The sequence below is a fragment of the Dendropsophus ebraccatus genome, chromosome 6, assembly GCF_027789765.1.
Source record: "Dendropsophus ebraccatus isolate aDenEbr1 chromosome 6, aDenEbr1.pat, whole genome shotgun sequence".
NCBI lineage: Eukaryota > Metazoa > Chordata > Amphibia > Anura > Hylidae > Dendropsophus > Dendropsophus ebraccatus.
The window spans coordinates 72,917,828-72,929,929 of NC_091459.1; the positions used below are offsets into that span (position 1 = coordinate 72,917,828).

A 12,102-nucleotide genomic window follows, 5' to 3' on the forward strand; every position below is an offset into this window, starting at 1 on the left:
AGTACAATTAGTGGCGCAAAATATAAGGGCTTATGTGGGTTTCTAGGTGAAAAAATGCAAGTGCTATGGCCTTTTATGCACAAGGAGGAAAAAACAAAATCGCAAAAATCAAAATTGCCCCGGTCCTTAAAGGGATAAGGGGTTAAATGAAAAATCTCTACGAAAAGCTATTAATATGATCTCGTTTAATTGCAATATATAACTATCCCTGCAAATTACAAGGTCAGCTCAAAAGAGGCAGTCAAGTGACATAAAAATTTATTTTTGTTCATTGTTTTATTATTGCTACATTTGCAGCAGATTATCGCTGCTGACGTACTGCATCCACAGCAGATTTAACGCTGCAAGTTCTGCAGCAAAATCTGCTGTGGTATGCGACAGTTATTCCCAATGACCGCTGCATTCTCGCAGCGAATTAAACATGATTAAAAATTTAGCCCCACTGCTTTATTACCTAATTGTCTGCTGGACGTTTGAAGAAGCTCATACATTACCTGATCGCGCTCTGGCTTGCTTCTCCAGGTCACTGACTGGACACCAATCGGAGCGCTGTCCCATCGCAATACACTGATTGGCTGAATTGACATCATTGTTGCATGCACATCACCTGTTTACACAGAGCTGTGGGCTGGCAACAATAGATTGAATGGGCCACACAAATATAATCCAGTCAGCCAACGAAGAAGCATTTCCTGTATGTAATTAGTCTTTCCATGTGGGGATATAAAGAAAATCTCGGCAACTCTGCTTTTTCCGGTGGCCCCATAGGGAATGAATAGAGCCACGGGTCATTTACTGACCCTTTTGCTTCATTCAAAATAAAGGAGCTGGGGGCAATCTGGAGATCAGACCCCCCTCAATGTATTGTCCCAGTTGGGGATAAGTAAGTTTAAATTGTAAAACCCCTTTAATATCTGTGTATTACAGTGTACAGTTATATTACCATGGCAAGAGAGTTATAGGAATCCTTGTATGGCAATCATGCACTTACAGACCTCAATTGCTATGACAAATGAAAGGTACCATGCAATTGCATTGTAGGGAGTAAGAGGGAAAGATTAGCATGACAGCTGGCCCCTAGCTGTCTAGAAGCCACAGTGGCTTTTGACTGCAGCACCTAGGGATTAAAGCTGCCAATATACAGCTTGCACCTGCCACTTAAAGGGTGGGGACAGTTTTTAGTAGCAGAGTGCTACTCTTGTGCATGGTTTGGATGAAAGTTGTACCCTGTTTAAAGTGACTCTGGACCAACAATCTGTCCCTCCCAAACCACTTCTACCTTCGGATAGCTGCTTTTAATCCAAGATCTGTCCTGAGGTCCGCTCGGCAGGTGATGCAGTTATTGTCCTAAAAAACAACTTTAAGGGTCTGTCCACACATACAGACTCAGTGTAAATCTTGCTGCGAGTCTGGCAGGTCCTAGCAGTTCCCTATCACTACATACAAGTATGTAATTTTGCTGCCCCCTTAACCCCTTCGGCTCCCGCTCTGCTGTGTGTATACATTACCTCTCCTTGCTGCACGGGGTCCCGGCGTACTGCTCTCCCGCCCAGCCAGTCCGTGGCTGCGGCTGGGCAACACACTGATTGGCTGGGCGGGAGAGCAGTACGCCGGGACCCCGTGCAGCAAGGAGTGGTAATGTATACACGCAGCAGAGCGGGGGCCGAAGGGGTTAAGGGGGCAGCAGAATTACATACTCGCAGCAGTCTTTCAGGCAGCTGCGTTTATGTAGTGACAGGGAACTGCCAGGACCTGCCAGACTCGCAGCAAGATTTACGCTGCGAGTCTGTACTTGTGGACAGACCCTTAAACTTGCAGCCCTGAGTCAAACTGGCATAGAGTACCCATGCCTTTGCGTTGCGACACCCCTCCGTCCCTCCTCCCCACCCTCTTCATAATTAGGAATGCCCCTAGAACATTTTCTCCTGTCTGAGCATTGCACAGGTGCCTTAACGATCCAGCCAATGTGCTGTGCTGACACAGGTGATGAATAGAAGACAATCTGCCTGGAGCATTCCTAATGATGAAGAGGGTGGGGAGGAGGGATAGAGAGGGTGTGCAAGACTATTGAACAGACAGTCTAGGCCACGGCAGTTTGACACAGGGCTGCCAGTTGTTGTTGTTTTTTAAGGACAATAACTGCATCACCTGCCGAACGGCCCCCAGGTCAGATCTTGGATTAAAAGCATCTATCCAAAGGTACAAGCGGTTTGGGGTGATCAGATTGTGGGTACGGAGTTGCTTTAAAAAAAAATAAATGATGGCACTAGGGCATCAATAGTTAGGTCGAGGTGACGAATCGTAAATACCCCAAAAAGCTTCCTTAACCCATCTGGTCTAGTACACTCTTAAAGGTGTTGTCATTGTGCCTCTGCCTATGTATTCAGGCAGTCCTCCTCTCATGTCCCTCCTCCCCGCCCATAGACTTGCTTGTAAATTGATCAGTGAACTAGCGACAGAACAGGACTGAGCTGGTTTGTAGAAGGGAGATGGGGAAAGGGAAAATGCTTTTTAACAGGAGACAAAAGTGTTTTTGTCTGATATATTGCACAAAAGGTGGCTATACACTTTCAATCTCTCTCTTGTCTAGTTCCCATCAACCCATACAATGTAATATTTGGTGCAGTGAAGCATTTCTGTGTTCTCTATGAAGAGGGGAGGGTCTAGCTGCAGCCAGAGAACTCTGGCTGCGGCTTCTCTCTCCCAGAGCAAAAGGGTTGAGTGGGTGGGTGGCGGCAGACTAAAGTATAAAGTGTGTGGGGACCTAAAGTTTGTTGTATTTGCTTGTACTATGATCTGTGTGAAGTTTGTTGAAATTACAGTCCCAGTTTAAGGTATTCAAACACAGGGAGATCTGACAAATGTTATCTGCGCTATGAATAAAATCCTTGCAGTAGTGGTCGTAAATACGCAGCAGATTTGTTGCATATTTTCTCTCATCGCCCTATGACGGCACCCCTGGATAGGACCACCTCCTACTCCTATTGGACAGGAAACAGGACCACTGGACCATAAAAGAAGCAAAACGCCCCACCAGCACCAGTTACTGTTTCCTGTCCCATAGGGCAGGATTACTCAGGATTCACTCCTGGACCTAAGAAGACGAGACTGGGGATCCCCGGTGTAGATTCCCACTCACCGGCTTCCCGGGCTGCGTAAGGCATCTTGAGCTGCAGTCCAGTCTGGTGGTCGCCCCGACACCTCCTGAAGAGGATCCCCGCTGCTCCCTTGGCCCCTCTGGACGCCGGCTGCTGCTATGTCTGCTTACTCCTCCCGGCCGTAGCGTGCGCGCTGGCGGGGGAGGGGCGCGGACTGATAACGCGGCCGGGGGAAGTCCGGAGGCGGGACTATCTGCAGGCCGTGTTCGGCAGCGTCCGGGCTGCGGCCTGTCAAGGGGGGATTACGTCCAGCAGTGGGAGGGTGTGCCGCATCAGCGCCGCGGCGGGGGGGCGGAGCCAGCCAGTCTCCGGCGTTTTTGGGCGCCAAATTTAAAGGAGCTGCAGAGCACCAGGAAGTGTGCTCTGCACTAAGCAGCTGATATCCCTTCTGCTTCGGTTGCTGCCGCTACTGGCTGCTACACTTCTGAACTTCCAATTGTGGAAAGATGGAAGCTCAGGGCGCTGATCCTAAGGGAACCACTCAGACAGAATCCACTTCGGTATGTGGGGTAAGAGGGGTTTCCCCTGGAGATGTTTTTTGTGTATATCTCTTTGCTAAAGTGTGTTATATATTCCTTAAATGTCAGCAGGAAGAAAGTGCTAGAAAGGAAAAGGAGAAACAGAGGAGTAGAGATTGCCCTATCTGTAAAAAACACCTAAGCTCATCATATAATAAAGCGTTATGTGGTGGATGTATGAACCGTGTTCTTGAAGATCAGGGTCCTTCTTTCATGAGAAACATAAGGGACATGATCAGACATGAGATTAGGGTATGTGCTTTGATGTTGCTCTCGTTCCTACCAAGAATTATTTTCCTTTGTTTCATAAAATATTTTTTTATATATACCTTGTTTTCAGGCCTCATTACCCTCTAACCCTACAACCTCTGAGACTGTGGCTCCTCCAGCTCCGATAGCTATACCTTCAACAGCTCCTACTGAGTCCTCGCTGGTTGAATTACCGGGTCCTAGTAGACCAGCTCCCCTCCCTCCATCTATTGAGGAGGATCAGGAGCAGAGTTCGGTGCTTGATGAGCCTGGAGAGATAGCCTCTGAGGGTGAGAAGGAAGGAGAGGAGTCATCATCCCCTTTTCTGACTGTCGAATACATAGACTCCTTGGTTAAAGCTGTACGCTGCACAATGGAGATAGAAGAGACCCCTCAACTCAAATCGGTGCAGGACCGGATGTTTGAAGGCCTAGCTCCTAAGAAACGACCCGTGTTTCCAGTGCACCAGAGCATTAAACATCTCATATCAAATGAGTGGTCCAAACCAGATCGAAAATTTTTCATACCTCAAGCCGTAAGTGGGGGTTGTTTTCTTCACTCCTGGTGTTTTTTTCTTACTTAGAAATTGATTGACTATACACATATATGTTCATATTCTTTTCACTACAGTATAAAAGAAAGTACCCTTTCAGTCATGAAGACGCAGAATACTGGGAGAATGCCCCTATGATCGATCCTCCAGTGGCTAAGATCTCTAAGAAAAATGCCCTTCCATTCGAGGACTCGGCTACTATGAAGGACCCGATGGACAAGAGGGCTGAGGTTTACCTTAGAAAAAATTGGGAAGCTTCCACCGCGACCTTTAAACCTCTCATAGCCACTACCTCGGTGGCCAGATCTCTACAGATCTGGATGTCTGAACTGAAGGACAAAGTCTATGAGGGTAACCCTGAACAAGACTTTGCTACTGCTTTTAGTACCATTGAAAATGCAGTGTCTTTCATTTCGGAAGCCTCAGCAGATGCTTTAAAGCTTTCAGCCCGTTCTGCAGCATTGTCCAACTCTGCCCGAAGAACTTTATGGCTCAAAGAATGGAAAGGAGACACAACATCTAAGACAAGACTATGTGGAGTACCTTGCGAAGGAAAATTCCTCTTCGGCTCCGCTCTAGACGTGGTCTTGGAAAAAGCATCGGACCGAAAGAAAGGATTTCCCCTCATTCAACAGCAACAGCAGAATAGATCTTTCAGGGGCCGAGGTAGGAAGCCCAGAGGGGGATCCTCTACTTCTAGAAGGGATTGGAGGCCTACGAAGAAGGGGAAGGGGTTCCTCTTTCCTAGTACCGAGACCAAGAAACCCTCACAATGACGCGAGGTCCCTGTGGGGGGGCGATTGTCTTTTCACTTCTCTAGTTGGTGTAACATTTCTGGTAGCACCTTTGTTTTGGAGACAATAAAATCTGGTTTAAAGATCTCTTTTTCGTCCTCCCCAGGGAATAGATTTGTGTGTACTGACTTATCCTCTGATCCTGAGAAACAAGTTGCCTTAGTCTCAGAAGTCCACTCATTAATAAGTAAAAGAGTTTTGGTTCCGGTCCCTTCAGACCAGATAGCAGCAGGATTCTATTCTACCTTATTTTTGGTGAGGAAACCAAATGGCTCTTTCAGAACTATAATCAACCTAAAACCCCTTAATAGAGTTCTTACTTACGAGAGGTTCAGAATGGAATCAATACCCTCTACTATTCTGAACCTCTCGGAGAACTGTTACATGGCCACTCTGGATCTTAGGGATGCTTACTACCATGTCCCAATACATCCAGATCACCAGCGATTCCTAAGAGTGGCTGTTAAGATGGATAAGGATATTCAGCATTTTCAATATTCTGCCATGCCCTTTGGCATATCTCAGGCCCCTAGGGTATTTACTAAGATTATGGCGGAAGTCATGGCCCATGTCAGAGAGAAAGATATTATTATCATCCCCTACTTGGATGATTTTCTCCTAGTGAATAATTCTCCAACCATTCTAGAAGATAACATCCGCTGTGTAGAATCTATCTTCACATCTTTGGGGTGGGAAGTAAATGATGAAAAGTCCAATAAAATACCATCGCAGAAATGTAAATTCCTAGGCATCTACCTGGACTCTATCTCCCAACGATCCTTTCTTCCAGACAATAAGATCTCCCAGATTATGGCCAGAACTAGGGATCTGATTTCCCAACCTCTCACTACCTTCAGATCAGCTATGTCCCTTTTAGGGTTATTCACCTCATCCATCCAAGCTGTACCTTGGGCTCAATACCATTCTAGACGTTTTCAGGCCCAGATATTATCCGAATGGGATGGACTTATGGATTCCCTAGACTCCCCCTTTTTTCTTTCTCCACAGAGTCTGAGATCCCTTTTATGGTGGACGGTGGAGGAACACCTCAACAAGGGTCTCCCATGGAAACTACACGACGTAATTACAGTCACAACAGATGCCAGTCCTCAGGGATGGGGAGCTCACCTAGACTCCCTCTTGCTACAAGGACTATGGACTCCAGAAGAGGCAAAGGACTCTCAGAATATACGAGAATTAAGAGCCATTTTTCTATCTTTAGCTCAGGCCCTTCCCCAGCTACAAGGCAGAAATGTAAGGGTAATGACAGACAATGCCTCAGCAGTTGCCTATATCAACCATCAAGGAGGCTCAAGATCCCCAGAACTGATGAGGATATCTCACCACATATTCCGACTGGCAGAACCTCATTTCTTGTCCCTCACAGCACTCCATCTAAAAGGGATAGACAATTACAAAGCAGACTACCTGAGCCGCAATCAACTTCACCAGGGAGAATGGGAACTGTCACAAGAAGTTTTCCTTCAGATTTGCAGACTTTGGGGTTACCCCAAGACAGACCTTTTTGCAACCCGGGCCAACAGGAAGGTTCGGGAGTTCTTTTCACTATGCCCAGAGGACAAACCTACAGCCTTGGATGCCCTAGCCCAGAAATGGGAAGGGGGTCTCCTTTATGCCTTTCCCCCCATCAGAATGTTACCTCGAGTCATCCAGAAGATCAGGGAAGACAGAGCTCATCTTATTCTGATTGCACCCTTCTGGCCAAGGAGGGTGTGGTTTTCCTGGTTGAGAAGGATGTCAATCTCAGAACCATGGATACTTCCAGAGAGGGGGGATCTTCTCAGCCAGGGACCAGTCTCCCATCCTACAGCCGGGAGACTCCATCTGACAGCCTGGCATGTGAAAGGCAGCTGCTAATAGATAGGGGCATTTCCACAAGTGTTATTTCTACCCTCCTGGCAAGCCGAAAGAGAGTTACTTCGGCCATATATCTCAGAACATGGAAAGCCTTCGTTAGATTTGTTAACCAGCCCATTAATGTGCTTAGCCCTCCTAATATTCCATTAGTGTTAGACTTCCTACAGGAGGGCCTCAAGAAGGGACTCAGACCCAGCACAATTAAAGTCCAGATATCTGCTCTTAGTGCCTTGTTTGATTTTAAGCTGGCAGACCACCCCTGGATCAGTAGGTTTACCAGGGCTGCAAGTAGACTATGTCCAACCATCAAATCTAGACTTCCCCCTTGGGATCTCAACATAGTACTCTCTGGCCTCACCATGTCTCCATTTGAACCTATGGATAGTTGTAGCATAAAGTTTCTTTCCTTAAAATTAGCATTTCTATTAGCCATAACATCTGCCAGGAGAGTAAGCGAAATTCGGGCCTTCTCTATCAACTCACCCTATCTGTCGGTTAGGGACGATAGAGTCATCCTCTCTCCTGACCCTGCATTTCTACCAAAAGTAGTGTCCGACTTTCATAGATCACAAGAAGTGATTCTTCCCTCTTTCTGTGATAATCCTTCCAATGACAGAGAGGCTTCTTTTCATACACTAGATGTTAGACGCATCCTCCTTTACTATCTAGAAACCACAAGGGAGTGGAGACGTAGTGACAATCTTCTTATTTCCTTTCAGGGGAAGAATAGAGGGAAGGCTGCCACTTCCCAGACTATCGCCAGATGGGTAAAGCTTACTATAGGTGAATGCTACAAGATCAGTGGGAGGGATATTCCAACGGGGTTTGGGGCTCACTCCTCCAGGGCCGTAGCTACTTCTTGGGCCGAGAGAGCTTCTGTCCCTATAGACCAGATTTGCAGGACTGCCACATGGAGTACTCCCCATACTTTCTTTAAGCACTACAGATTGCAGTTATCTTCTACAGAGGATTTAACCTTCGGCCGTAGAGTTTTGCAGGCAGTAGTCCCTCCCTAGGCGGGTTATTCCTAGTCCAATCTCCAGGGGTGCCGTCATAGGGCGATGAGAGAAAATATAAATTACTAACCGGTAATTGCTTTTCTTTGAGCCCATGACGGCACCCCGCCTAATACCCACCCGAAAAAAAAAAAAAAAAGAAAAAAAAAAAAAAAAAAAAAATAATAATGTATAGATGTATATATGTATATACACATTATGAAATAGATAATTTATAGTATATGGAGAGAATATACTAGAGGACAAATACAGATATGTATATTTTGCTGTTTGTTGTCTTCATAAACTTTGCTCCTAGGTACCTTGCTGAGAACTGGTGCTGGTGGGGCGTTTTGCTTCTTTTATGGTCCAGTGGTCCTGTTTCCTGTCCAATAGGAGTAGGAGGTGGTCCTATCCAGGGGTGCCGTCATGGGCTCAAAGAAAAGCAATTACCGGTTAGTAATTTATATTTTCCCAGTTGGCTTCAGTGAAAAAATGAATCATTGGACCTATGCTGTAGACACACAGGATTACAGCATCCACAGAAAGTTAAAATAGAAGTATCTTTTAATCCTTCATTACAATAAAGAAGCAATGTTTCAACCAGGAACAGCTTTTGCCAAGTCCTGAGCTTGAAAAGGGCTTTTCTCAGTTGAAACGTTGATTGCTTGAGGAAGCTGTCGTCCTTTATGTCAACATCATGTCTATTGGGCTGATTGGGTCCGTGGCTTGGATCAAGATTGTGTCCCCTATGGAAGCTCGGTTTGTTACTGTGGTCAGAACTTTGCTGACTTTCTTTTTGTTAACATTGGATCATTTGATGTCACGCCGAATTCAGCACAACCTTAGTGGGGTCCATCAGCACTGGTAATTTGGCAGAGCAGGATAATATCCAGTCATACTGAAAACCAAAACACTGACTAGTGTGTATTTAACCTTAGACAAATAGGAAGGAAATCTTGAAGCCACTTTAGACAGCATGGTTGACAGTTATGTTAGGTATTTATGTCTACGTTATTATTTTGCCATGCCTGTCCATATAAGATATGAAATATTGCTGTTTACACGTGCTTACGTCTAGTGGTGAATTAGGCTGCACATGAAAAGCACTTTGTTTTACAGCCTATAGTACAATTGTCAGCTCACTAGCACCATGTAAGTCAACAGGAAGAGTGCATAGCAGACATAGCCTGGTGAGGGCGAGTAACATGCCTGCCCATCTCCTGTTCAGGTTTGTTGTAAATGGGGGTGGGGGGATCAACCCGACAGCCCAATGTAGACTGCATCTCTCCACACTGGAGCTGATGGTCATGCATGACAGAAGTTTTGGCAGTACATATCAAAGTGGCTGTGTGGTGCTGCAACCTGCCTTTTTAGAGCTCAGACTGGCTTATTAAAGAAAAAAAACAAAAACCTGATAATTAATCTTCTGATCTTTCACCACTGTCATTCAGATGGTGTCCAGCACTTCCTGGTGCATTTTTCAACACACAGGAAGTGCAGCTCCGGCGAATGGCTGGTCGCAATGGAGACTGGGCACTGTTAGACCAGTGGTGGTGGAGGATTAGGTGAGCCTCTGTTCTTCTTCCTCTTCTTTTTTTATTTTTTTATTTTTTTAAATCTGTTATAAGCCAGCTAGCGCTATTCACAGTTAATCTGCAGCACCAAGGAACCCTTTTACTTTGGTTCTTCAGCTGCATTTGTATTACAAATTTTACCATACATGATTTGTATATGTCTGCATCCTGTCAAGATGCAATGCAGTGTTTCCTGCTTTGTACTAGTAGCGGCCCAAACACATTTGGTGATTAGGTTTGGGCAATTTTCTGCTCATATATGTCCAAGATCACATGATGCAGCTGAAGGAAAGGATTCCGTTTTTAGATGGAAAGGAATAACTAAAAAGCTAATACTATTTGAAAAATATATATTGGGTGACTAGATAAGTAATTAAAAAAACAAAACAAAAAAAAACACACCCTTTTTAAAGCTTACGTCTGATCAGTGATTTGGTCCCGAGCGGTCTGCACTTCGCATGAGAATGCCTTGAGAAAGCACTTGTAAGCGAGAAACATGCGTGGGCGTGAAGTGAGGTCCTCTCAGATGTCTCTATGTTGTACTGTCTTATGGAAAAATAAAGGTGGAATCTTTTTAAGGTGATTTGTAGGGATGGTCCAAACCTGCCGAGGTTCGGGTTCATATGAACCCGAACGCTCGGCATCAGATTACCGCTGTCTGCCCGCTCCGTGGAGCGGGAGGAACGCCTGGAAAACTGGAATACAGCCTATGGCTATGGCTGTATCCCAGTTTTCCAGGCGGTCCTCCCCCTGAATCCGCCCGCTCCACGGAGCGGGCAGACAGCGGTAATCTGATGCCAAGCGTTCGTACGAACCCGAACCGAACTCTGTTCGGACCATCCCTAGTGATTTGCCATTCGCCTATTTCTTCTATATGTGAGTTTCATGGACTACTATTTTGAACAGACCACCACCACCACACTAGAAGGTGAGTATCCTACACCTAATACAAGTGGCGGAGTCTTGCCACCTGTAGTGCCATTGCAATCTTTCTTTGCTATGTTCACACTGAGCAAATACGGCCATCAGAAAAGTTATACATGTTATATATCGTTTTAATCGTAACGACTTGAGGAGCATGCATAACAAGTCAGTTTAACCCAGGGCGAATTGCGTAAAAACACAGTCCCCCCAAATAAAAGAAATTTTTTTTTTTTGTTCAATTTCACCACACTTTGAATTTTTTCCTGGTTTCGCAGTGTACTTTATGCAAAAATTCAGCCTGTCATTGCAAAGTACAATTAGTGACGCAAAAAATAAGGGCTCCTGTGGGTTTCTAGGTGGAAAAATGCAAGTGCTATGGCCTTTTAAGCACAAGGAGGAAAAACTGAAAACGCAAAAACGAAAATTGGCCCCGTCCTTAAAGGGTTAATTGGAGGGAGAATCATGTAAATAACCGGTAAATTGCATATATGCATGGTCATCACTGCCAGCAAAAAGCTTCTTTTATGGGTATAAGGGACAGTGGAAAGCCTCTAAATACCACATTATGGTTCATAGCTATTCAACCTCAGTAACTACCTTCGCCTGACATATTAGGCTACGTTCACATTAGCGTTTGACCATCCGGCACCATTCCGTCTACCTTTTCCGTTTTAGAGTAAGCAAAACGGAAACTGTCGGATCCGTTAAAATCCCCATAGATTCCCATGCTATTTTAGTGTGCTCCGTTTGCCCTAATTGTGCTCCGTTTGCATGCAATCCGTTCAAGATCCGTTTTTTTTGACGGAAGAAAAAATAGTGTTTGCAGTATTTTTCTTTCCGCTTAAAAAAACCGATCACGAACGGAAAGTGCGCTTCCGGTTTTTTTTTTTACATTGTAGTTTTTTTTTACATTGTAGTCAATGAGGACGGATCTAAAACGGAAGGTATTTCAGTTCACATCCGTTTTTTTTTCATCCGTTTTTGCACTGAGCATGCGCAGAAGCAGCAAGAAACAAAGAAGAAAAATAAACGGATAGAAAAACGGATGCTGACTGATGCAAACGGATGCAAACTGATGTACAAAAGTCAGTTTTTTAAGCCAAAATACAAACGGACCATTAAAAAAAGATGAACATTTTGCAATCCGTTTGCATCAGTCTGCTCATCAGTTTGCTCATCAGTTTATGCTCATCCATTTAATTAATATAGACGGATCCGTTAGAAACAAAGAAAAACGCTAGTGTGGCCGAGCCCTTAGGCAACTTTCATACACACATTAAAAGCCTTGGTATCTGGACACTTCCTCTTTTGGCAGTTTTTCTATAGTTCTGGTCCTTTTGGCTATGTTGGCATTTTCCATCTTTTTTCTTTGTTGCCCAAGTGAAATAGATTATGCCTGTGCCCTTAAATTTGAAAAACCGCCCCTGCTGTAGTCCTGAAAACGTTCTCTGGAGCT

The 12,102-nt window shown here is 45.0% G+C and overlaps 2 protein-coding genes across 3 annotated transcripts in view; both read left to right on the top strand.

The window, feature by feature from the left end:
• Positions 1–12,102, top strand: part of TBL1XR1 (TBL1X/Y related 1) — a 150,141-nt gene that overhangs the window by 66,334 nt on the left and 71,705 nt on the right. The window lies entirely within an intron of this gene.
• LOC138794885 (lamina-associated polypeptide 2, isoforms alpha/zeta-like) lies at positions 4,299–5,254 on the top strand. Its single transcript, XM_069973814.1, has 2 exons — positions 4,299–4,460; positions 4,556–5,254. The coding sequence occupies exons 1-2, from the start codon at positions 4,299–4,301 to the stop codon at positions 5,252–5,254; spliced, it is 861 nt and encodes a 286-aa protein (XP_069829915.1).

Coding starts and splice junctions, on each gene's coding strand:
- LOC138794885 (XM_069973814.1), top strand. CDS start 4,299: ATGGAGATAGAAGAGACCCCTCAACTCAAATCGGTGCAGGACCGGATG. Junction 4,461..4,555: donor AATTTTTCATACCTCAAGCC/GTAAGTGGGGGT, acceptor TTTTCACTACAG/TATAAAAGAAAGTACCCTTT.